This window comes from Triticum aestivum, chromosome 3A (assembly GCF_018294505.1).
Source record: "Triticum aestivum cultivar Chinese Spring chromosome 3A, IWGSC CS RefSeq v2.1, whole genome shotgun sequence".
NCBI lineage: Eukaryota > Viridiplantae > Streptophyta > Magnoliopsida > Poales > Poaceae > Triticum > Triticum aestivum.
In genome coordinates, this window is record NC_057800.1 from 700,934,272 (window position 1) to 700,961,189 (window position 26,918).

At 44.9% G+C, this 26,918-nt stretch overlaps 2 protein-coding genes across 5 annotated transcripts; one reads left to right on the forward strand and one right to left on the reverse strand.

Annotated features, from left to right (window-relative positions):
• Positions 1-41: 41 nt before the first annotated feature.
• Positions 42-10,642, reverse strand: LOC123063337 (E3 ubiquitin-protein ligase BRE1-like 2). Of its 4 annotated transcripts, XM_044487096.1 has the most exons (20): positions 10,518-10,625; positions 9,656-9,716; positions 9,403-9,564; positions 9,231-9,318; positions 8,892-9,122; positions 8,620-8,787; positions 6,983-7,176; positions 6,800-6,883; positions 6,574-6,693; positions 6,308-6,494; positions 6,048-6,208; positions 4,907-4,978; positions 3,997-4,073; positions 2,993-3,187; positions 2,085-2,157; positions 1,910-1,996; positions 1,305-1,442; positions 927-1,129; positions 668-830; positions 42-463 (listed from the first exon to the last, which is right to left on the reverse strand). In XM_044487096.1, the coding sequence occupies exons 3-20, from the start codon at positions 9,562-9,564 to the stop codon at positions 332-334; spliced, it is 2,535 nt and encodes an 844-aa protein (XP_044343031.1). In that variant the 5' UTR covers positions 9,656-9,716; positions 10,518-10,625; the 3' UTR covers positions 42-331. The 4 variants fall into 4 exon arrangements, with proteins under 4 accessions (XP_044343031.1, XP_044343032.1, XP_044343033.1 ...); XM_044487097.1 differs by lacking the exon at positions 9,656-9,716 and having other exon boundaries at positions 10,518-10,642; XM_044487098.1 differs by lacking the exon at positions 10,518-10,625 and having other exon boundaries at positions 9,656-9,719.
• Positions 10,643-14,910: 4,268 nt separating this feature from the next.
• Positions 14,911-26,640, forward strand: LOC123059250 (uncharacterized). Its single transcript, XM_044481859.1, has 2 exons — positions 14,911-15,401; positions 26,440-26,640. The coding sequence occupies exons 1-2, from the start codon at positions 15,024-15,026 to the stop codon at positions 26,569-26,571; spliced, it is 510 nt and encodes a 169-aa protein (XP_044337794.1). The 5' UTR covers positions 14,911-15,023; the 3' UTR covers positions 26,572-26,640.
• The last annotated feature ends 278 nt before the right edge of the window (positions 26,641-26,918 follow it).

The window sequence follows — 26,918 nt, forward strand, 5'->3', positions numbered from 1 at the left end:
ATGCAGGACGTCCCTGTTCATCATATCCTAGCGGACCAAGCTTTTTGAAGGCAGAAACAATCTTCACGTTATTTCTTATTTACTCCTAACTCAGTTCAAACCATCATTGGAATGGCCTCGAGTAGAGGCAAGAGATCACCCAGCAATCAAACATCACAGGTGGTAAAGTTACAACAAACTTTTTTTCCACTTCTTTGTTACGTGCTCATTTATCTTACTTAGGTTTTATGACTTCTTTGCTGGATCTAAGGCACGGACAGCAGATGGATGATGATGTCCAGAGGCACCAACGACCTACTACCAGGTCATCCAAGGCAAACTCGCCGAGACTTCAGATCTTCACCTCTCGCACGTCGTTTTGCCCGAAAGGGGTGCCACAGCCTGGGCACTTCCGGTGGCGTAGCTCAAGGTTCCTCTGGATACATGTTGAGCAGAATAGATGGAAGCATTTGGTGATCACAACCTGCCAGCAACCAAACAAGTAACAGAAAGCTAATCAGCATTCAGCAGTACATGGTCACAGGTTAAAGAGCATAACAGAGAAACAGGAACTTCGGTCACATGGAAATAAAAATAGCTGTATAACTCAGCTTCTACCATCTCGAGTCACATACAAATCTGCATCATCCAAAAATAAGGTTGTGCAATTCAATGAACAGCAAATTACCTCTTTGGGTCGGTCAAAGCACACGCCACACTTGAGAATAGCCTTGCATTCTTTTATCTCGTCCTGGAGCTTCTGGATAGTAGCCTCTTCGTTCTCGGAGGTCAGCTCCGCGACTTCATTCTTCACCTCCTCGTATTCTTCCTCGAGCTTTCTCTTCTCGCTTCTATAATAAGATAGCAAGAGAATGTAACAAGCCCGGGTGGCATTACAGCAAGGCCAACTTGGAACCAAAAATTAACACCACACCAGCAAGCCTAACCTCTCACGCTCCAGCTCCGTTCTGAGCTCAGCTATTTTTTTCTGGTTTTGCTCATATTCTTTCTCAGAGGATCCAACGGCGGACCGAAGCCACTTGAGCTCCTTCTCTGCTTCAGATACCTCCAGCAGAGTCTTTTCAATGGTAATTGCATGATGCCTGTTCTCTGAAGAAGTTTTTATAGCTTGTGCGACATAGGCTTTCATCTGTAAGGTTTATTCAAATAAAGACACTTCAAAACCAGCTCAGTGGTAAACACAGACACACACAGAATATATATATTAATACAATATAATATCTGCTTTGACGTGATTTTCAATTACTGTTGGCAGACAGCAAACTGAACCATAAATAACACACAGGGCATGAGTCAGAGATTACCTGCTCTTCACCACGGGAGAGTTTTTGTTTAGATGACTCCAGTGAACTGTTAACCTGATGGAGTTGCTTCTGTAACAAATGCTTTTCAGAGAGAAGGGAAGCAGAGGCTTGCTTTGTCTTCACACTATCTGATACTAGCTGTTAGATGAGAAACAAGTTACTGATGGAACCAATAAGAAAAACAAACAGTGTTTCTTCTGGCAATTCAACAGAGTATAAATGATGTGGGGTTAAAGTGCCTGGCTAATAAGGCGATAAGGCAAGGTGATGCACTGGACTACTGCCCCAGCATCTGAAGTGCTAGAGACGTGCTGCAAGGACACACTATATGAATCAACAAGTAGCAGCAACTGGAGTAACTTCTAATAGATAGAGATGGAAAAGGGAAAAGAGAAATACACCAGGCCACCTAGCCCAACAGCCGCAGCTGTCACCATGCTTGTGCACATGGAGCATGTAACAGGATCCTAGTGGTGTGTTGCTATATTGAGGGGGGTGCCATGCCGCCAGCAAAGAGGAAACACCGGTGAGATAGAAGCACGGATTCCACCACATAAAGCCCAGCAAGCTGGCAGCGAAGAGCTGCCCTGGTATCAGATACGCACCTTTATGTTAAAATCATCTCTGTCGGCAACCTGTTGAAGAAGATGCTGGTTTTGTGTCTGCATGTCTTCATATGCTTGACCAATTGTCTGCAGTGACAGCATCATTTGCTTTCAAACACACTCGCACGCACACAAAAAAAAACACTGCTGATAAGAAAACTAAAAATGAGCTAACCTCAATTTCAGAGATATAAGCATCTCCTTCCGCTTCTTTAATTCTTATTGCCTCCTTGAGTTCCAGAACATCTCTGCAAAACAGATCATACAAGGGATTTATATTTCATTGAACAATAAAATATCTACCGGTTCACAAACATAACATATAGTGCCAGCTGTAGGAAAATATAAAATCTCGTTTAAACTACTGATCAGTAGAATTAGTTGGATAATACTCCCTCTGTTCCTAAATATAAATCTTTTTAGGATTATTGAGTTCGAATTAGGTTTTAACCTAGTTGGCCAAACAGGACAGTAAGGCACAAAATATATGTATTACTAGCTGGTGCAGGAACCAGTTGCAGGAGTTAAACTGGAACCTAGCCAGTTCTGATCTCACCTGGGCTGATTAACAGCTGCAAAAAAAAATCCAGTTTGTTTGTGCATTTTGAGCCTATGAGTTTATTAAGAATTTAGTAAATGGAATTTAGGAACAAGGTGTATATGCTCGGATTTCCAATGGAAGTTGTCATCAAGTATGGGGGGTTAAGGGAGTGTATTGGCCATTGAGCGGCAAAATGGGCGGTTTTGAAACCTATAAAGGACTATGTTAACCGTTATTAAATAGTACTCCATACATTATTAATTGACGCTCAAACGGATGTATCTAGACGTATTTCGATGCTAGATACATCCGTTTGAACAACATCAACTAATTCCGGACGGAGAAAGTATGTATTTAACACACTCAACATTTTTCACGTCATTAATAGCAGCAACCAGGATGAAACAACTGCAATAATTAAGTTCCTGATCCCCTCAATGGAAAACTCGTTTGAAATAGCAATCCAAGTAAACTGGAGAACTATTTCAGTGCAGTAAACTGGAGAACACATATCGAATTGTCACTAGGAGAAGATAACTGACCTTTCAGATGCATCTACATCGGTCCTTAACTCTTCCAGTTCTGCTTCAGCAATGCAAAGCCTTCTCTGGCATGCAGTTTCGGCTTCATTTGCTGCTTTTACACGAAGCTCAAGACTATGCTCCTCTAGACTAGTTCTCAAATATTCAGCCTGCTTGCGAGCTCGATTTTCTGATTCCTTGATCTCTGTAATTGTCCTAGATTCACAGAGTAAAATAAGAATCTAACAAATGAAGCAAAAATATTTAGTATGCAAAATTGATGAAAGCTGTGAATTGACAATCATTCTATGGATCGTTTTCAAAGGGGAAATCAATGGGCATTTGGTAATGGAGGAAAGCGTAGAGGTAACCAACTTATGGTTTTTTTTCCATTTTTTGAGTTCTTAGCCTATATGAACTAAGATTTTTATTCCTTGCCGTTTTGAACATTTTATTTTCAGCGATCTAAACTAGTATATTTTTCTTTCGGCATTTACAAATGTCACATAGCACCTATGTCAGCTAGTGTTAGCAGATTGCATCCAAATTAACACTCTCATCACTGTTGAAGTGTATATGTGGATTGCTTAGCCCTTTCCATCAGTTTGGACTTCTGGTTGAGTTGGCTAGTGCATGAAGCTTAACAATCACATGTTTTAACAACTTGATAGATTTAACCTGACCGCAAATTTTCATATGTAAAGTATATAGCTGAAATTGAGGATTAGAGTAAAGATGGACTTCTTTTAGGCATACAGTAGAACAGGTTTATTCAGAAGAAAAAAATGCATTGAATGATAGTAGAACTTTAAAAAATGCATTGAACATGTGTAAGGGATGTGTCAACTTTATCTCTTGTTCCCAAGGTGTGGTAAACTGTAAATCCCAAGTAAGTAGAAAACATTTTCTAACAGAGACTTTCAAGAATCTGGTGGACTACGTGATCATCTAAGAGAACAACATAAGTCACAGTCATAAAAAATCAACACAACTGATAAGTGATAACGATAACAATCAAGTCATACCTCGACTCAGAACATTCTTTCCCATACATATCCACAATAAATTCCAACTCCTGATTTTCCTTTTCCAACGTCTCAATCTGTTGAAATTTCATTCAGAAAACATGAATGGCAATCCAGACACAGTGCAAAATTGCAAGAGCTTGGCTTCGGACCATTGAAGGGCAATACTTCCTTGTTTTTCTTAAGAAAATGGAAGATTTTTATATTTATGCTCATATATGTAACCTCTCTTAGTTGCATATTCACTACCAGATGTTTGTTTGCCCACAAATGTTTAAAATTTAAGGGCACATACTGTTAGTTGCATATTCACTACCAGATGTTTGTTTGCCCACAGTCGGAAAATAACAACAATTTCAGGTAGCTAGTTGCAAAAGCTGAATATACACCAATGCTTGAAAGACTAAGAACTAACTGTTAATCCATAATATATTTTCAGAAACCAGGTATCAAGCAAGGTCTAATCTTGACAGATCTGACCTTATTTAATGACAAGTAGAGATAACCTAATGGTGCATGCTGTCTCTTTTTAAAGAATGGCTTTGTTATAGAGCAAGGACTAAATCTTCACAGGTAGCATGTAGCCTAACGGACATGTAGACTAATCTTGACAGATCTAACCTTATTTGATCATATCTCACCCTAACGTAACTAATTTTATATTTCCTTTTATATAATTGGCTTAAGGCCCAAGCTACTTGCTCTCCAAGTTGCTCCTTTGGCCATCTATGGGGTGAGTCTACGCTAATAAGTAATAACCAATCAGATATAATTGCTTGTGTAATAACTCAAAAATTTCTCTGAGCTGAGAGAACCATGGTGGAGGGAAAAGCAAACATCTTCAGATAACGCAAATATATCTCAGGCTGTCAGCACAATTAGAAGATGAGAGATTTTCATGATACCATACCAATTCTTTGAGGGACTTGATCTCAGAGACTTGTGCGTTGTATCTATCAGATATTTCCTTCTGCTCACTGATCTGAAAATTGGAGATACTTCCGTCAGATGTTTCGATTATGCTAGAGGTCTATTCACAATTTCTCAGGTATAGTTCAGAAGATAAAACTCTACAGAAATAGTTTGTAAATAATATTGTTTGAAGATCTAACAATGATCCTAAAAACATGTAACAATGCAAGCATGTAACAGCATCAAAGTACACATGAGTATACCCTAGAGTATTGAGTTAATCCTGTTTTTTGTAAATAATCACCCAGCTTTAATAAAGCAGAATAGCCTGAAGATAATATAACCTTTCTCTTCACTTCTCATTTTGGAGATCAGACACGGTCTCTGATACACCTAATTAACTATTACTTTTCGTATACTTTAGAGATAAAATGTTCAGAAAAATGACATAGAATAAATTTTATGACAAATATATTTTGAGTGACAAACATAAACACTTCTGCATACTATATTGGGAAAAGTAAACGTACATACAGAGGTGGTTGCTTGAGCTAGGTTTTAGATACTTGTGCATCTGGAAAACTTCTCAAAAAAGTCACATATGTGCATCTGTTAGAACATGCTATATTTTAGATTTGGTTGGTTGAAATTGAGTTGGTTATGTGCTAGCAGTCGACTATTTAAGTGATGACTTTGCTTCTTTGTAGAAGGCGATCAGTAAACAAACTTCCCTTGACCAGCTATTTTAGTGTTACTACCCCAACTGGTAACCCCTTCAATCTAATGCCATTCTACCTTAATCCATCTTATTCCATTTCCAACCCCTTGTTCAACTCAGCTCATGACACGGTAAGAATGGACTAGTTCAGGTATGTGGTGCTTGCTCTTTGTACTTAATCTATATGTCAGATATATGAATGCAGAAAATATCCTATCAGATAAAATCAATGCAAAGTGAGTAAATGTGTACAGGGATCACGATGAAGAAACATAAATGATTTATTTTTCATTACACACTGTGTGGCAATCTCACTACCAAGTACAAACATGTTAAGTTTCAGTGACATTCACAGACATGGCAACAGATGCAGACTGAGATCCAGTTTGGAAACATCAATAGATCCAGATCAATGACATACCTTCTTAGCTAACAAGGTTCTCAACGATTCAGCTTCTTCACGTAATGCAAGTGCTTCAGAAGCCGCATCCTTTGATCTATTCAATTGATTCTCCATCATTTCCATCTCTTTAGAGAGTGCTGCAGCCATGACATGAATCTCATCCTTGAAGTCTTTTTTACCTAAACAGTGGTGGAATTGAGAACAAAGTATATATTACACTGCAGAAGGAGGTAAACCCAGATCTCGATTTAGCAAGCCACTGAGTCAGGCCTCAATACCTGAATCTTGCAATGATTCCTCAACTTTGATCTCAAGATCATTCTTCTCAGCCATGGATTTCAGAATCTGATGTTCCAGTTCTTCGATTTTGGCCTCATAAGCGGTAATGGATTGTTCAATATTGTCGACGGATTCTCCTTTTGCACACATTTCTTTCTCCCTTTGCAAGAACTGGTTCTTATCATTCTAAAGTCAAAGAAAGGAAAAGCTGGTCAAGAGAAAATACCTTGCAAAACAACAGCACAACAGAGGAAAAGCATATTACCTGTAATACTTCAACCAAACCCTTGTATCGTTCTATCTCAGCATTCATATGATGTAACTTGTCGCTAAGAATTGTATATGGTTTTGATGTGAAAATATAGTTATCATCTTTTAACTGAGCCTGCACACATAGCACCAGAATGCAAATTATAGGAATAAGAAGACCCAGGATACAACTTGAAAGTACAACAAATATGTCAGCCATCCATTACAAAGAAGGTGCCAACCTGCAGATCTTCTAACTGGTTAGACAGTATTAGATTATCCTCTTGAGTCTCATGGAGTTCAAGCAGGCGGTTTCCTGCAAGGGTCTGCCCTCCATTGGACAAATTATACCATAAGATGAATGCTGAGCAGATAAGGCATATAAAAAGCATATATGCAATGGAATTCGGTCTGGTTAAAAGTACCTTAGCTTCGTCAACAGCATCTTTAAGATCTCCCCAGCCCATGTTTTCATCTGAAGATTTATCAGCCGAAACAGCACCATTCACAGCGTTTGGACCAGACATGTTCATTAGCGAACTTCCATGCCTCTGCAACTGGAGAATAACCAACTTCCGTCGACTTTCCTCAAGCTCTGCCATGGTTTCCTCTAGCTCTCCTGCATAAGCACATGAATATGGATTGCTTTGCTTTAGAATCAAAGCTTGACCAGTTTTATAGCTCAAAATTTGGAAGCACTGAACAAGATAAGGTTTTTTTTTGTTTTTTTTTTGGCAAGGGTCTGTTAACATATCTTAGTACATTTCTTCCAATTGTATTGGCAGCAAGTTTTAGCACAATTAATCCCACAAATTATTTCCATATGAAATATGCAAACTGTGATGCAAGGTCAATCTTGTCAAGAATGCAAAGCCGAGTTTGTTATGAAAAGGGGCAGCTTTAAAGAAAAAGGGACCAGCCAGGACTATAGTCCTTGGCGGCATTCTTTAATAGAAGAGGCAACCTTAAGCACCATGCGTGCGAGCCGAGACTCGAATGTGGTTGGGCTGGCTGCGCATCTGCGCGCCTTGCCAACAGAACAGTGCTTTGTTCTAAAAAAAGGGGGGCGGGGACAACTTTTAATCATCCAGATGACAGAAGGAAATGGTATGTTTTAAAATTAAGCCAAATGCATTAGCGTATTCTTACCTGATTCGCGATTTGCTGTTCGGCTTCACGATTCGCTACCTCAGCCCGTATCGGGTTCAATAGGCGTTGTACATCTCCGATTCACGAATCGGAGAATGGGTTCGGCAAACCAGAGATTGGGGTTCGGCGAATCTAAGGTCGCGTTTGGCGAATCAGAGATCGGGATTTGGCGAATCAAAGGTCAGGTTTGGCAGATCTCAAATCAGAGATTGGGGTTCGGCGAATCGAAGGTCGGGTTCGGCAAATCAGAGATCAGGGTTCGGCAAATCGAAGGTTGGGGTTCGTGAACAATAGATCTTAGGCACAAACACTAAAGTAGCACATGGTTCTGCACACAGAAGCATTGGAAAATAGGCAAAGCAAGAAACGGGCCTAGTCAGCCCACACAGCCCATAAACGATCCTGGGTCCCAACTACCAACTCCCATCCCTAATAAGCATCATGACTGCCTACCCTACCGAGCATGGAGCGCCACCCCTCCAGTTTGTTTGATCTGCTTGCAAAAAGCTTTCCTTAGGGATTCTATCGACTCCATCTCCCTCACCTCATCCACACATGGTTCACGGCTATGGCTGCAGCCGCAGCCCATACCATGTCAACCTACTCGAGAGCACCCAATGGTGTCAACTCGATCTACTCGACATGAGATAGCTGCATTGCAATTCCTTCCATTTTTCTCTCAATCTCCTTGGTCGGAATCTAATGGTCCACCTGAATGATCGGTCACCACATCCTTACCGATTGGCACCAAACTCGAACCCCAATCGAGATTGGGGTTTTGGGGTTCGGAGGGTGGTTTAGTGAATCTGGTAACTACGGAGAAGATAATAACTGTGAATGCCCAGATATGCACACGAGATAAAAGAATTTAACAAATATATCAAATGAGGAAAGGAGTGACATTTTTTAACACCTGAAAGATGCTTGATTTCCTGCAATTCTTTTGAGTAGCTGCTTTTGAAAGCCTCAATCTCATCCAGATACCTTTTATGCTTCCCATTGACGATAGAAATAGCTTCACGGACATTGCCAACCACCTCTTTCAAGTGATCATTGTGGTTTTGGAGGGCAACAACAACATCTAAATTAAATAATGAAAGTTCAAGCAGATGGGTGGTTAGCAAATAATAAAGGTGCACTGAAAAAAATGGAGGGGAAAAGCCAGATATTACTTTTTGTCTTTACCTTCATTTGACTTCTCTCCATTTAAAGCTAATGACAAATATTCACTTCTAGCCTGTTGTGCAGCAATAGCCTCTTGAAGGGACCTCATCAGAGCAAGAGTTGCCGAACGGCGCAAAGCAAGAGCTTCTTCAGCGAATTCCAACAAGCTATTGTCGTCCTTTTTTCCATAATTGTTGGACTTCAAGAGCATGAAGAGAAAAATTTCCTCAGAAGGACATGACTCGATAGATTCTGAGCAACAAAAAAGAAAATACAATCAGCTAAGGCAACATGGCTACTGAAACAAAAAAGCACATCTCAGAAAGCAACATTGAACAGTTAAACAAATAAGCCAGCAACCTTCTGACAACTCTTCATGGTCAAGTGCAGGCAAATTATTCAAACCGCCACCAAATCGAACTCCAAGCAAGATTAAATCATCAACAAGCTATAATTAACATATATTAGTAAGAAGCATTACGAATCGGAAAAGAACCATAAAATAGAGTTTACACAGCTCAGAGGAAAGAACCTGATTCCACATCTTATCCAGGGAAATCAAAGTATTGTCATAAGAAGATTGTTCATTCCTCAACTCCTTGAACTTAGCTTCCAACACATGCATTTCAGACTTCTGTGCTTCCAATTGCTGCACCAACTTCTGGTTTTCATAATGAAGGGCTGTGGCATCCATCTTTTTTAAATAAATAAAAAACAGAAAGTTAGGTCCCACAACAGGGCACCAAAAAATTAACAGGTTTGCAACCAGATTAATGTCCACTAACCAAACTTTCCAAACTAATTGACCAATCTTATAGATGCAAGTATTCAGTCAGTCTTGTCGGTCTGCTAAAATTCCGAACCAGATTGTTAGTTGTAACACAAATTTAACTTCTAAATGTACTAAATAACTTCAAAATAAAAATGTATCAAAGTTATAGAACAAAAAAAAAATGTTAAACTGGGACACCCCCTACAGGTCAAAATTAAGAATGCACAGAGAAATAGAGGTAGTATGCCTGATCACAGCTTTATTTAATAAGCTTTTGCTATGCATACTATGTTATTATGTTGACTAATGTTTTGCTCCATTCCAGTTTGAGGAACTGTGGATAGTATCATTGAGACCATGGTATGAAGCTCGGTTATTGGAGACAACAATCCGAGCAGCCATTTAATACTAGCATATAATGGATATGGATTAATGGAAAAAGCTTTGAATTTCGGGAACCAGTTATTGGAGACAACAACAGGTTCCCTAAAATTGCCCAGTGGGACAAGCAGTATGGTGAATGGCAGCGTCGAAAAACTAGTCGCACATGCCACATAACATATATTTCCATGAAGATGAATTGGGGAGAAAGGCGAGCAGAAACTTGAATGGACAGACATGGGGGGAGAGAGGCCCGGGAGCAGAAGCGGGGAGCAGCAGAGGGGGGTGGCGTCGAGAAGAAACAGGAGCAGACGCGCGTGTGTGGCGGGGAGTTGCCCGGGAGCAGAAGCAGGGAGCAGCAGGATGGGGGGGGGGGGGGGGGGGGGGGGGGGGGGGGGACGGCGCAGGGTGGTCAGAGCATGGGATGAAGAGGCGCAGCAGGCCGAGAGGGGCGGCGCAGCTCGTCGGAGAAGGGGGCAGGGAGGAGAGCTTACCTGAAGGTCTCCGCCGCCGTGAAGGGGGAGGCCGCCGCCGCCGCCGTCGTCCGGTTCTTGGAGTACTTGGGTGTGGGTGGTCTTTTTTCCTTTTCTTTTTCTTTTTTTGAGGTGAGGGGGTGTGGATCTCGGGCACTGGGCAGAAATTGCTGGTTCCTGCTCCTGGGCTAGCTAGTGGGCTGTTGGCCTGCTGCCGATGGACTGGACCTGTTAGCGTATCTGCCATATGCCCATATATGATTTTTTTTGTTCTATAAAAAATATGATTTTTTTAATTCTCAATATATATGTATATATAATTTATTTTGCAGAAAATTTTGGGTGTACATCTGTACACCCATGACCTATGCTGGATCCGCCCTTGTGTGCAAACAGTTAGTTCCTCGGTGAAGTTCAATGGGAAGTTATCAGACCGTTTTTCTCCCTCACGAGAACTCCGCCAAGGTGACCCATTAAAACCATTTTTATTCATATTTGTGGTTGATTCCTTGTCGTCTTTGATTCTTGATGTCATTGAAACAACAGGTCTTATATCGGTTGCTAATATCTCATCTCTTGTTTGGTGATGATACATTGCTATTTTTTTAAGGTTCTGAGGTATAGGCGAACATTGTAAGTGATGTGATGCATAGGTATGAACGTGGGACAGGCCAACTAATAAACCAGGAAAAGTGCAGCATATTGTTTGGAGAACCTTGCCCTTGGTAGTACAGGAGGTGGTTAAAAATGTGTTGCATATTGGGCGGCAGGATTTCGAGGACCAATACTTGGGACTACCTGTACCGGGGGGGGGGGGGGGAGTAAGGGGTATTTTCAATCCCTTCAATAAAGTTTGGCCAAGATACTTGTTGATTGGTCAGAGAGATTCATGTCCTCGATCGCGAACGAGTGCTGATCAAAGAAGTGGCGAAAACTATCCCGACATACGTGACGAGCATTTTTCAAACTAACGATGCTGATCTGCGATGATTTGAATAAAATGGCTCAAAGTTACTGGTGGGGTGTGGAGAAAGGAAGACACAAGACACACCGAATTGCATGGGAAAAAATAACGCTCCCAAAAATCAAGGTGGTCTTGGTTTTCGTGGTATGCGCCTCTTTAACCAAGCTTTGCTGGTGAGGCAAGCTTGGAATTTAATCGAATGACCAGACAGTTTATGCGCTAGAATGGTGAAAGCAAAATATTACCAACGGGATAATTTTATTGATATCGTGTTTACAGGGAATTCTTCGGCGATCTGGAAGGGGATTGAGTATGGTTTGGAGCTATTAAATAAGGGAGTCCTATGGGAAAATTGGTGATGGACGGAAGGTGAGGTTTTGGCGTGACACATGAATTCCGAGGGGCACTTTCTGGAAATCTCTTAAACCTCAATGGCAGTGTAGGTTTACAAGGGTGTCCCAATTTATTCGTCATGTAGGTTCATGGGATGAAGAGCGGCTTAACCAGTATCCCATACCTGATGTCTCCTGATGTAGAAGAAATATTGAAAGATATCAAACAATCAACACAGATGCGAGATGATTTTATAGCATGGCAAACTAAAAAGGATGGACGTCTCGGTGCAAAGCGCATATCACCTAGCTATTGCGAACCTCTTGAAGAACTAGGGGGTGTGGTGACGAGCTCGAGGCCATGTGGGGACCTACCTGTCTAGAAAATGTTGAAAATCCTACTTCCACAAAAGATGTAAATTTGTGTATGGAAGTTGCTCAAAGGGTTGTGGACTAGGGACCTTAAATGTTATCGGCATGTTGACCCGATTGCCACCTGCTTGCAATGCGGACAGGAAGAGGAGTCAACTTTCCATGTTGATATTTCAGGCCCAATGTCGCAAATCGCAATCGGTTTGGAGGTGATTCGAGAAATCTGGACGGTCCCATACTGATATGGTGGGGCAATGTGCCCCACTAGTTGGTGAGATCTGGCCCTGGCGGTGCTTGTGTTGAATTATTACTTGTGCGTTTGCACATGAATGAGGGAGTAATAACCATGACACACAGGTAGAAAAATCATTTTTGAAACTTGCCTAAATTATCAAGAATGTGTATGTAAAAAATGTATATGTGGTCATGGATTTTTTCCCATAATTTAAGGGAATGCCCATGTATTTTCAAATGGGATTAATGTACTTTAATAGATATTTTTGTATCTATAAAAAGTCTTCATATGTTTCGATAAATATTATTGTCTTTTCAAAAATAGTTCATGTAATTTTAAATTGTTTACAAAGCACTAAATATTTTATGTATTTTAAAATAGTGTTCATGTATTTTTGTAAACATATTCTTGTATTCTTGTAACTAAAAGTGATTAACAGATTTTTTTGTATATTCATAAAATTGAAACAATATCCACATATTTATATAAAAAATCGTGTAATTTAGAATATGTTGTATTTTTGAAAAGATGAAATAATTTTTCTAAACACAAATTTACAAATATTTATGCAGCATTTTGAAAAAAACAAGGTACAAGAAAAAAACAAAGAAAAGTGCAAAAATGAACCAAAACACCGTAAGTAAACCAAAAGAAAATGAAATGTAAACCTGAAAAGAAAAGGAAAACAGGAAATAAAATGGAAATGTTTTTTTTTTGAGCATCAGTACAGACACAAGCGCTCATATACACGCGCATACACTCATCCCTATGAACGCACACACGCACACCCTACCCCTATGAGCACCTCTGAGAGACTGAGCCGGCATATCATCTTGAGATTGACGAAGCCACCGTAGGCGCCTCGTCGTTGACGGGAACGTCTCCTCCCACTGAAAGCGCATCGCCGGAAATCCTGAAATAAATCCAGGAATAATGCGAGCACCAGGATTTGAACCCTGATGGGTTGGGGATACCACTGTCCACCTAACCATCTCAACCACAGGTTGGTTCGCATAAAATGGAAATGTTATCTGGCGATCGTTCGCTGAAAGGCCCACCCCAGCGAACGGCCCCATCACCGTCAGATGCATCTTGACGCACATCCGATGCAACATAGGTCAGCTCGAGGAGGTCACAGCTTTAGGTTTCCCAACCAACATTTTGTTCTTTGTGTCCCAAAAAACATGCGAGCATGGTGTCTCTAACCAGAGACCTCCCGCCCATGGCGCGCACCGCCTGCCACCTGTACTATAGCGCGTTTTGTCTACACTTGTAGTTTAAACATGTTTCTATATATCTTATGAAGCTATTTAAAAATATAATGTTTCATTTGAAAATAAAAATAAATATGCCAAATTTTTAATTATTGGTACAAGAAATATCATTTTTTGGAGTTTTTTCCCTAAATTTGCGATGTGCATTTTTATGATATGTAGCATGTCATTTTTTCTAGGTCCTTGTTTTAATAGCCCACATGGCATTTTTTCTAGTAAAGTGCATGTCATTTTTCAGGTCCTTTTTAGTGCCACACATTGCATTTGTTTTAGCAGAGACCGTGGCATTTTTCAGGTCCTTTTGGATGCCACACATCGCATTTTTTAGCAGAGATCATGGCATTTTAATAATTAATAACATGGCATTTTCTATTATTAAGAGGATGGCAGTTTCATTTATTAGTAACATGGACTTTTTTTAGTTACAAGGTATTTTTATTTATCAAGAGGGATGGCAGTTTATGATAAAGAGCATGGCATTTTTTTATAAAGAGCATGACATTTAATGTTTTTAATAAAGTGGTGTTTTCTATTACTAAGAGGATGGCAGTTCTATTATTAGTAACATGACATTTTTATTTTTTAGTTACATGGCATTTCTATTTATCAAGAGGGATGTCAGTTTATGGTAAAGAGCATGGCATTTTTATTGTTATGAGGATGGCAGTTTTATTATTTGGAAGGTGTCTGTTTTATTATTGATAGCATGACATTTTAATATTGTTTTCATGACATTTTTTATTAACTATAGGATGAAAAAATTATTTAGTAAGAGGATGGCAATTTGTTTTTGCCATGGCCAAAAGACAATTCACTGACATGGTGTTTCTATGAATTGTGCGCAGTGGAAAAAACAAAGCAAAAAAAATTACATCATAGCATTTTTTTGTAAAGTACCATGTCCTTTTTAACAAATTTAACATGGCATTTTTCATAAAGTAGCATGGCATTTTTCAATTTTTTTATATGCATGCCAATTACACAACACTTTTTCTCTGTCTTTGCAAGGAAAGTATGTTATTTTATGGCATTTTTTTTAAAGTAAAAATAGTAAACAAGGCCTCTGGTATATTAGGGTATACATGGCATTTTAGGGTATAATTTCCGTACTCTTTTTTTCTAAAAGGGAGGAATTGTATTCACATACTGACTCGGAAAATCAGAGTCTAGTTTTCAGGTTCGCATGTATGTATAAGAGGAGAGGGAGAGGATTTCTCGCGTCCACCGATGACGACAGCGCACACGCGTACTGGCCGGAGGATACAGAAAAGATGGGCGAACGGGCGACTGGGCGGGCGACCGGGGCCACGGCCGCGGCTGCATCGTCCCTAGCCGGAGGATACAGAAAAGATGGGCGAACGGGCGACTGGGCGGGCGACCGGGGCCACGGCCGCGGCTGCATCGTCCCTAGCCGCCGGTGATGGCCAGAGAGTCGGAGGCCGGTTCTGGGCTCTTGCCGATCCGGATGAGGAGGATGCGGACGACGACAGGGATGGGATCCCGGCGGGTTCTCCACCGTCTCTGACTCCGTCAGATCTCATATGTGAGTTTTTTCATTCAGGGTACGACGAAGATGAAGTGGCAACAACGGTTGATGGTGTACTGCCACCTGATGATCCGGCAAGAATTGGATTGCACGCGGGAGAGAAGAAAGAAATGATCCGTTGCGTAGTTCACTGGAGAGCGGCGGCGACGGCAATCAAACCATGGAAAGGTCCCCTCCCGAAGGTAAGTCTTCCAAATCTTACTTTTTTCGATTTGATTAGGCCGGAATCGTGGATCACGGTTAAGAGAAAGAGGAATGCGCGCCGGCCAACCGCGTCTAGGATGCCGCCGGCGGCTGTGGCGTCATCACCGGCGGTTCAGGCGATCGGGATCTCCGCTAAGCGGACGCTGCGTTTGAATTGCCTATTGGGCCACAAGATGGGAGCGCGAGCAGTTGGGCCGGCTCTGTGTGAGTTGGGCCAGAGCATAGACGGGCCGGGGTTAGCTGGGTATGTGGCCCAGGCTAACCCGACCCCTATACCTCCATGCTGCGCCGCCCCATGCACGCGTTCGATCGCTTCTCCTCTATGTTCGCCATCGTCTGGTCGGTCTAGGGTTCCGAGAAGCGGCAAGCCGGGGTTCCGTGCGTGTGGCGCTGGTAGAGCTCGGCGCATCCTTCCCTCCTGGACATGGCTGGCTGCGGGTCAGCCACGCCGCCAGGCAAAAACGCCGCCGCGGGTGGGGTTGGCCGCGGTGGGGCGGCTACGCTGCCGGGAACCGGCCGTGCCACTGCCACGTTGCCGGCGGCTGGGGCTGGATGCGGGGGCGCGGTGCAGGCTGCGCCGCGACTACCGGCGCTGGCTGGTGCAAATCCCCTTGCTGTGGGTCGTGGTGGTGGAGTGAACGGCCTGAGACCGCCGACTCTGGTTGCTGCTGCCGCCTCGGGTCGGGGCGGGTCTGGCCTTGGTTCTCGGCCGCCGCTTCAGGGCCCGGGGAATGCTGGACGGGGAACTCCGCTCGGCCCGCGACCTGTGCTGACGGCGGGGGTGTCGCCGGCGGTCGGGCGTGGTGGACTACGGCCTCCCGCGCCGGCTAATGCTACTGTGGGGAGAGGCATTGCTCCGCCGAGGCCACCAACACCTGCGGCTGTGGGGCGTGGTGCTGCTCCGCCGCAGCCTTGTGTCGCGCCACCGCCGCACTACGTCGCGAGGCCGACGCAAAAACGATCGGGCCCAACGCAGACGAGGCAGAACGCGGTTGCTGGAGAGTCTAATGATCCGCCCCGAAGACAGTGGGGGACGATGGATATGATACTTATAGGGATGGCCAACACCGTGGATTGTCTTCTACGGGAGGTGGACGTGGTTATGCCTGGCAGAGTGATGGTGCTGCTGAGAGACCATTTCTCGGCCCTCCGGGTGGTTTTGTCGAGGGAGCTTCAGGCCCGGACTACCGGCAGAGAGGTGGCTACCGTGGTCATCGTGGTGGTCGTGGTCGGTATCGCAGATAGCCTCCGCCACCGGTCGTTGTTGACCATCAGGCTACTAATCTGGCGACCGATCCCGTTCAGTCGACCGAACTGCCTAGCCAGGCGATGGAGGTAGTGACGGGATTGGCCAACGTGGAGGTTCCTGCTACTGGTGTTTCTGCTGAGGCAGGTGACAGGACAGAGTCTGAGAGAGCGTCCAAGTGGGCGCGTAAGAAGGAGAAGATGCTATGCTATCGATGTGGTGAGAAGGGTCACTTCATTGCTAAGTGTGTGGCGGAGCTGTGCGATTCGTGTGGTAAGCCAGCACATGCCATGGGGGATTGCCCGCTTCTGCGTGATCAGGTTCCGGCTCTTACAATGTATGGAGTATATTATGCTAGCTAATGTTCTTTGTGTCCCCGGCTGCGAGAGAGATTCCGGTAGAGACGCAGAGCTTGACTACTGGAATTGTGAAAGCTACCCAGGGAGTGGTTTCTGAGGCTCAGATTGTGCAGAGACTTCAGGAACTGGCTCCAAGTGATTTTCAGTGGGAGCTTGTCCATATTGAGGACAGTGTGTTTAGGGTTGACCTCCCAACGGTGGACAATCTGCAGAGGTTGCTGAGCTTTGGGTTGTGCAAGGTCCTTGGTACTAAATGCATTCTGGAATTTCACGAGTGGGAGAAGGTGGAGCCTAAGGGAAAGCCCCTCACTCAGGTGTGGCTGCGGTTTTCCGGGGCTCCCTCTGAGCCTTTGACGGATGCTCGAGTTGTGGCTAGCCCGGGTATTATGGTTGGGAAAACTGAGAAAGTGGATATGACATTCACCCGCGCCCATGGGGTGGCCCGACTCCTAGTGAGTGTTCTGGACATTGAGTTCGTCCTCGATGTGGTCAACTGGACTTATAGGGGAGAGGTGTTTCCTCTTGAGATTGAGTTTGAGGATACAGAGTTGTTTGCTGAGGCAGTTAATGGGACTGATGTGGATATGCACGAGGGTGACGACAACGCGGGTGCTAGTGGGGAACCGACTGATGAGGCTGGACGTGAGAGGTCAAACGGATCGGGACCTGTTGCTCAGTTGCCTAGGGATGGGCCCGGGGTAGAGCCGGCCCCAGCTTCGTCGGTGCCGATGAGTACTTTGCGGTTTGGGTCCTTTGAGCCAGCGTCTGCCCCTCCCAGACTTTGGAGCGACCGGGTGGAATCTGATGATGTTTTTGAGTGCACGCTTCCGGTGTTGGAGTTTTATGCTGCTGATAGTCCTGTGGTGGAAGGCTTGATGGGGACGCACTAGGCGACGACCTTGGTGGGGGGTAGGGAGGTGGAGCCTCAGGTGGTTTCTCTTTCCCCCGCTCCCCCAGTGGTCACGTGCCGGGAGATGTCGTCTGCTTCGGAGGTTGTGCCTGGGGGGGGGGAGTCCAGGGCAGGTGGCCTCGACCTCTTCTCATTCTATCTTGGCGCCGGAGACGCCGACAACGCCGACGACGGCCGGCCGTGGGGGAGGCCGTCTGGGTCAGGTGGACCCGGTTCCTTCTCCTACGATGGCGGCTAGAGTGGCCACACCTCCAGTGGTGCTGGGTGGGGGTCTGGGGCAGGTGGCCTTGACCCCTCCTTCTCCTTCGGCAGTCAGGACAGCGACGCCCTCAGGCCAGAGGGTTGGGGCGGGGGGAGTGTTCGGGCAGGCGGCGCCCGCGCCTCCCTCCCCCGGCTTCCCATCCATGGGGCTTGGGAGCCCTCCGCCGCCTCCTCCGGTATCCTTGGCTGATTCTTTAGCGCGAGGTATTACTCGGGAGGAGGTCATTGCCTTTGGTGGGATTCCCGACCCGGTCTCTGCGCGGCGACGGATGAGTTCTCGTCTCCAGGACCACCCGGAGGTTGATGACATGCAGCAGAGATGCGCTATGAGGGCGGCCAAGCTTCGTGACATTGAGGTCACTACTGGTATGTCAGTCAACATGTATAATTCTATATTGCATTTTTCTAAAGATGAGATTACTAATAATGCCAACCAATTAGGAGTTTCGCTAGGGAGTACTAATAGTGAAATTTCTAACTCGGTTATTGATCTCCTAGATTTGGAAGCGGAACGCGCTTTATAAACAATTCGAAACCTAGCAGCAGTAAAACCTATGAATGATGCAGAGATTGATGCGTTGGGGGTAAGAGTGCTCGATAGTTTTTGTGCGGATCTTGCACCATCCACTCTTGAATCTGAGGAAGAGGATGTAATTCTAGAGGATGCAGTAGCAAGACCAACTGACCCCGGTTATGAGGACCGAGTGGAGGACCATAGTAAACCCAAGCGTAAGTGGAAGCGGAAGGTTTATCCTGCTTCCGCGGTTCGTAGGAGTGCTAGGATTCGAATGGCCAAAAAATTTCATGATGACATATGAAAGGAATCTTTTAGAATAGCAGAGGTCTAAAGGACTTGGCTAAAAGAAGGTTCCTTGCTGAGGCGTCTCTTGAGCATCGATTAGATTTCATTGCTCTCTCAGAAACTGGTAGGGATAATTTTGCGCCCCAGTTTCTCAACACTTTATCGGTGGTGTCGATTTTGATTGGCATTGCCTTCCTCCGCGAGGAAGATCGGGTGGGATCTTGCTTGGAATGAGATGCGATTCACTGGAAGTCCGAAGTGTAGTGATGGGTGACTTCGCGGTTAAATTTTGGGTCAGGTCCAAAGCTGATGGGTTTAACTGGGCTCTGGTGGCGGTGTATGGTGCCGCACAACCCGAGCTTAAACCGGAGTTTTTGGCGGACCTGGTTCGAATATGCGGATCCGAGCAGCTCCCAATTTTGGTTGGGGGTGACTTCAACATCATAAGGAGGAGAGAGGAAAAGAATAACAATAATTTTGATGGCAGATGGTCGTTTATGTTGAATACCATTATTAAAAGCTTGGATCTGAGAGAGATAGAGCTTTCCGGTAGAAAGTTTACCTAGGCTAATGCTTTGCCAAACCCGACGTATGAGAAGCTGGATCGAGTTCTCGCGAGTGTCGAGTGGGAACAGAAGTTCCCTCTCGTAACGGTCCAAGCTCTCTCGCGCGGAATCTCGGATCACACACCTTTATTCGTGGACTCAGGTGAGCCAAACCACGTGGGAAACAAAAACACCTTTTCTTTCGAACTTGCATGGTTTGAACGAGAAGGTTTCTTGGATCTAGTTGCCAGGGAATGGGCTAAAGATGCAGGAGGTACGACTTCTGTCCAGCGTTGGTAGAACAAGATTAGGCATTTGAGAAGTTTCCTACGGGGATGGGCTAAACACCTTAGTGGGATTTATAAAATTGAAAAGGAAAGGCTCCTTTCTCTGATTCAGTCCCTAGATATAAAAGCCGAATCCACGATTTTGCAATATGCAAAGCTCCAGATTAAGCTAGATGCGGAGATGAGGTTGAAAGAACTTCTCCGCGAAGAAGAATTGAAGTGGGCGTTGCGGGCTAAGGTTCGCAGGGTCCAGGGGGAAGCAAACACTCAATTCTTTCACTTGATTGCTAATGGCAAGCACAGAAAGAAGAGAATCTTTCAGCTTGAGCAAGATGAAGGAACGATTGTGGGGTAGGACAACCTGAAAATTTACATCACCGAGTATTATAAGCAGTTATTTGGACCTCCGGAGGATAGTTGTGTATCCCTCGATGAGTCCAAGATTGAGGATGTGCCTCAACTAACTGCTAATGATAATGATATTCTGGTTGCCCCATTCTTGGAGAAGGAGGTGTTTGATGCTATAGCGCAGATGAAAAACAATAAGGCTCCCGGGCCTGATGGATTCCCGGCGGAGTTTTACAAAAGATGTTGGCACATTATTAAGGGGGATTTACTTCCAATGTTCCACGATCTTTTCTCTGGACAGCTTCAGTTATTTCACTTAAATTTTGGAACAATAACACTGCTTCCTAAGAAAACGGATGCTGTGAGAATCGAGCAGTTTAGGCCGATCTGCCTTCTCAATGTTAGTTTCAAAATTTTCACCAAGGTTGGGACTAATCGGCTCACACAGATTACACATTCTGTGGTGCAGCATTCCCAAACTGCTTTCATGCCGGACAGAAACATCCTAGAAGGGGTGGTGGTCCTGCATGAAACGCTCCATGAAATCCACTCGAAAAAATTGGATGGAGTTATCTTTAAGGTGGATTTCGAGAAAGCATACGATAAAGTAAAATGGCCATTCCTACAACAGGCGTTGCGTATGAAAGGCTTTGATGAAATCTGGCGACGCGAGGTTGAATCATATATGCAAAATGGGAGTGTTGGAATTAAAGTGAATGATGAGATCGGTCATTATTTCCAGACACAAAAGGGCCTGAGACTAGGGGATCCGATGTCCCCTATCCTGTTCAACATTGTAGTGGATATGTTGGCAATTATGATAGGAAGGGCTAAGGAGGCTGATCAAGTGGGTGGCCTGGTACCTCATCTCGTTGATGGCGGTGTGTCCATCCTCCAGTACGCCGATGATACAATCATCTTTATGGAGCATGACTTGGCAAAAGCGAGAAATATGAAGCTGGTGTTATACTTATTTGAACAATTGACTGGGTTAAAAATTAACTTTCACAAAAGCGAGTTGTTCTTCTTTGGTAGAGCCAATGATGAACAAGAGGCTTATAGGCAATTATTTGGGTGTGATTTGGGCGCTTTGCCTTTCACCTACTTAGGAATACCAATCCACCATCGTAAGCTAACAAACAGAGAGTGGAAGTGCATCGAGGATCGATTTGAAAAGAAACTGAGTTGCTGGAAGGGCAAGCTCATGTCATACGGAGGCAGATTAATTCTAATAAATTCGGTTCTCACGAGTATGCCTATGTTTCTTTTGTCTTTCTTCGAAGTCCCAGTTGGAGTTAGGAAAAGACTGGACTTCTATCGATCACGTTTCTTTTGGCAGGGTGATGAGCTAAAAAGAAAATACCGTTTAGCCAAATGGGATATCATCTGTAGACTGAAAGACCAAGGGGGTCTTGGTATTGAGAATCTTGAAGTTAAGAACAGATGTCTTCTCAGCAAGTGGTTGTGGGAGTTATCAAGTGGGACTGACACCACTTGGGCGCAAATCCTCCGTAGCAAGTATCTTTAAACCATAACTTTGTCTCAGGTGACAGTAAGACCGACTGATTCACCCTTTTGGAAAGGGCTTATGAAAGTAAAGCTTTCCTTGTTTAATAGGACAAAGTTTATTGTTGGTGACGGTGCCAGTACGCGATTCTGGGAGGATACTTGGCTCGGAGAGGCACCCTTAGCCATCTAATACCCGTATTTGTATCGTATTGTTCAAAGACGTGAGATTTTTGTTGCAACGGTATTACAATCGACCCCCCTTAATATTCAGTTCGGAAGGGCATTACTGGGTAATCATTGGGAAGAATGGCTACATCTAGTAAGTAGACTGATGGACATTCAACTTTCCCAACAACCCGATGAATTACACTGGAAGCTTACTAGGTCTGAGTTTTTACTGTTAAATCAATGTGTGTTGATGTTATCAATTCAAGCTCAATCCCTAGTTCCAAACATGTTTGGGCTGTCAAAGTCCCTTTGAAAATCGAAGTGTTTATGTGGTTTCTCCATAAACAAGTTATTTTAACCAAGGACAACTTGACAAAGCGTAATTGGACAGGACCTATTAGGTGTAGTTTCTGTGATCGGGATGAGACGATCAAACACCTTTTTCTTGATTGCCCGCTAGCTAAAGTTTTATGGAGGACGATTCATATTGCTTTTAATATTACTCCACCTTGACGCCCCCGATTTGACCGTACACTAATCATGGATGCAAATGTGTACGACCAAGATCAGGAACTCACGGGAAGATATCACAACACAACTCTAGACATAAATTAAAATAATACAAGCTTTATATTACAAGCCAGGGGCCTCGAAGGCTCGAATACAAGAACTCGATCATAGAAGAGTCAGCGGAAGCAACAATATATGAGTACAGACATAAGTTAAACATGTTTGCCTTAAGAAGGCTAGCACAAACTAGGATACAGATCGAAAGAGGCACATGCCTCCTGCCTGGGATTCTCCTAAACTACTCCTGGTCGTCGTTAGCGGCCTGCACGTAGTAGTAGGCATCTCCGGTGTAGTAAGAGTCGTCGTCAACGGTGGCGTCTTGCTCCTGGGCTCCATCGTCTGGTCGCAGCAATCGGGTATAGAAAGGGGGAAAAGAGGGAGCAAAGCAACCGTGAGTACTCATCCAAAGTACTCGCAAGCAAGGAGCTACACTACATATGTATGCAATGGTATCAAATGGAACAATGGTATCATATGTGGACTGAACTACAGAATGCCGGAATAAGAGGGGGATAGCTAATCCTTTCGAAGACTACGCTTCTGGTAACCTCCATCTTGCAGTAGGAGAAGAGAGTAGATGGTAAGTTCACCAAGTAGCATCGTATAGCATAATCCTAACCGATGATCCTCCCCTCGTCGCCCTGTGAGAGAGCGACCACCGGTTGTATCTGGCACTTGGAAGGGTGTGTTTTATTAAGTATCCGGTTCTAGTTGTCATAAGGTCAAGGTACAACTCCAAGTCGTCCTGTTACCGAAGATCATGGCTATTCGAATAGACTAACTTCCCTGCAGGGGTGCATCACATTTCCCAACATGCTCGATCCCCTTTGTCCGGACACACTTTTCTGGGTCATGCCTGGCCTCGGAAGATCAACACGTCGCAGCCCTACCTAGGCACAACAGAGAGGTCAGCACGCCGGTCTAAATCCTATGGCGCAGGGGTCTGGGCCCATTGCCCATTGCACACCTGCACGTTGCGTACGCGGCCGGTGAGCAGACCTAGCAACCTCCATTACAAAGGAAGTTGCGTTATGCGGTCCAACCTGGCGCGCGTCGCTCAGTTGCTGACGTCACGAAGGCTTCGGCTGATACCACGATGTCGAGTGCCCATAACTGTCCCCGCGTAGATGGTTAGTGCGTATAGGCCAGTGGCCAGACTAAGATCAAATACCAAGATCTCGTTAAACGTGTTAAGTATCCGCGAACGCCGACCAGGGCCAGGCCCACCTCTCTCCTAGGTGGTCTCAACCTGCCCTGTCGCTCCGCCACAAAGTAGCAATCGGGGGCCGTCGGGAACCCAGGCCCACCACTACCTGGATGGAGCCACCTGCCCCTTCAGCCCCCATCTCCGAACAGTATCATAAGTAATGTAACAGTATAAGTATAGATCATATGCCCGTGATCACCTCCCGAAGTGATCACGACCCAGTAGTATAGCATGGCAGACGGACAAGAGTGTAGGGCCACTGATGATAATCTAGCATCCTATACTAAGCATTTAGGATTGCAGGTAAGGTATCAACAGCTGGAGCAACAATGACAGGCTATGCATCAGAATAGGATTAATGGAAAGCAGTAACATGCTACACTACTCTAATGCAAGTAGTATAGAGAAGAGTAGGCGATATCTGGTGATCAAAGGGGGGCTTGCCTGGTTGCTCGGGCAAGAGAGAGGGGTCGTCAACATCGTAGTCGTACTGGGTAGTAGCGGCGTCGGTCTCGGTGTCTAGCGAGAGAAGAGGGGGAAGAAACAATAAATATTAAGCAAACAGATGCATGACGATGCATGACATGACAAAGCGTGAAGCTAGGTGTGCCCTAACACAGTATGAGGTGGTACCGGTGAAGGGGGGAAACATCCGGGAAAATATCCCCAGTGTTTCGCATTTTCGGACAGATGAACCGGAGGGGGAAAGTTGCGTGTTCGCTATGCTAGGGATGTGTGACGGACGAATGGGCTACGTATCCGGATTCGTCTCGTCGTTCTGAGCAACTTTCATGTACAAAGTATTTTCATCCGAGCTATGGTTTATTTTGTATTAATTTTCAAAGTTTTAATTGATTTTTTTATTTCTATATTTAATTTAATTCGAAATTAAATTAATATCTAAATGCTATGGGTACACAGGAAGTGTACCCAGCCAATGCAACAAAGGCTGACAGGTGGGGGCAGTTGACTAAGTCAACTACCCAGTCAGCAGAGGCTGGTAGGTGGGCCAGGGGGATGCTGACTGAGCAGTCAACAGTCAAAGTATTGACTGTTGACTAGTCAAAGCAGGGAAGTGGGGTCCAGGTGTCATAGAGATATAATTCTATCCGAGTTTTAATAGTTTAAACAATTAGAGGGAGGGGTCCACCAGTCATAGGGCCAACTAACTAACCGTTTTATTAAACTTAATTAGTTAATTAGTGGGTGGGGCTAACTTGTCAGTGGGTCATTAGTTAACATAGTTCATTTTGTTTGCACAGGTTATTTAGCGACATGGCCCCAACATGTTAGTGGCACAGAGCCCAATTAGCACTAGGCTAATGATGTCCACGCTGGCACTAAATGACGGCAATGGCAGAGTGCGCCGGCGACGACCGGTCGCCCGTCTCCGGCCACCGGTTGCTGCACAGAGAGGTGCTATGGGCAGCAGAGAGAGCGCTACATCTAGAGGCGCGAGTCGCCGGTGCTGGGATGGCCGGAAGCACGACCGGCGACGAGGTTTGGCAGCGGCAGGTGAGTGTGTGAGCGCGTGCGCAGTCACGGGAGGTACGGCGCGCGGACAAGGCTTGTCGCGGCCATCGACAGTGACTGAGGCAAGGGGAAGGAGGGGGCCGGCGAGGGGCTCACAGGGGAGCTCGATGGCGTGCTCTGGAAGGTCGGGAGTGGCTCGATGCAGCGGATCCGACGATGATGACCGGCGGAGCAGAGGCGGAAGATGAGGCCGACCCGATGAGATAGTGGTCCCAGGTTGCTTCTATGGGCGAAGTCGACGAAGAGGCGGTCGGCGGAGGCGACGCGGCGACGGCGTCGGGCGGGGCAGCGGCGACAGCGATGGGCGGCGGGCTCTGGGCGCGTCAGGCTGTGCCCGATCCAGGCGAGGGCGCGCTTGAGGGAGAGAGAGGGCGAGGTGGATCGGTAGGGCTAGGGTTTCGGGAAGGATGACGGGGACGGGCGGCGAGGTCCGATGAGGGGGCTCTGGGCGGCGGCGAGCGCTGGGCGTCGAGGTCGTTGCCCCCGATCCAGATCGGGGGAAGACGCAAGGGGAGAGGCGGGTCGGGGGAGTGGGCAAGAGCATGGGGTTACGGTTACTAGTGGGGGAGCTAGTAGGCCAGGGGGTGCAGGGGTGGGCCGGCAGGCCACTCGGCCACACGGCCAACTGGGCCAAGGCCCAGTCAGGGGGGGGGGGGTGACGTTGTTTTCCTTTTTTATTTTTTTTGTAATTTTGCTTTATTGTTTTATCTTTATGCTCATTTAATTTTGTTCTACAAAATATATACAAAAGCATCTAAATGTGTGACTGGTTTTACCACTGCCACAAAAAGTTCACACCTAATTAAAATAGTTTAATATTTTATAAATTATAAAAGGCATTTATTTAATTGTTTAAGCTACTGTTTCATTTATTTTAGAGCCTTTAAACACTTTATCAAAGTTTGGTTTCTCCACCACAATTAACAATGATTTACCTGACACCTTTAGAACATTTTAGTTTTAAAGTTTTGAAAATTTTGATGTTTGCCTTTTATTCAATTTTGAATTTGAATTGGTTTTTTAAACTAACGCGGGATTATCAACAGTAACTGCGGCGACGTGGCATCATTAACGAGGGATTACTATAGCCTAATTATCCGGGCGTCACATCCATGAGTTCAGTCAACATGTTATTTGGAACATGGCTTAACGGGGTAGAGCCCGAGTTAGCGAGACATATTCGTGTAGGAGTCTGTGCCTTGGTGTGGGCGCTATGGAATTGCATAAATGATTTGGTTTTTAACAGGACAACACACATTCATTTTTTGTAGGTTATTTTCAAAGCCACGGCGTTGATCCGTTCGTGGTCGTTACTCACTCCGACGGAGGCCAGGGAGCATTTGGTTATTGAATCTATTCGTTGGGAGATGATAACTCCGGATATCTTCAACCGATTTGGATGACGATCATGTAATAGGATATGCAATTAGTTTACCTATCTCTCTTTTGCCAGTCGGTTGTGGCGTCCTTTATTTGGCTAGTTTATGTTTCTAGCCCTTTTTTAGCTCTGTGTGAGCTTTTTTCACTTTTCAGTGGGAGACTTTAAAATCTTGTTGGAACATATTTATTTGGTTTAATAAGATGACCGTATGCATTGTTCTGATGCAGAGACCGGGGAGTCTCCCCTTTCGAAAAAAAAACGCGTACTAGCCGGAGATTGAACTCAGTTTCAAGAGCGATCGACCAGCAATGGCATGCAGCAGCGCCAGCACCAGCGCCCTCCGGTCCTTGCCACACTGCTCGTCTTCGA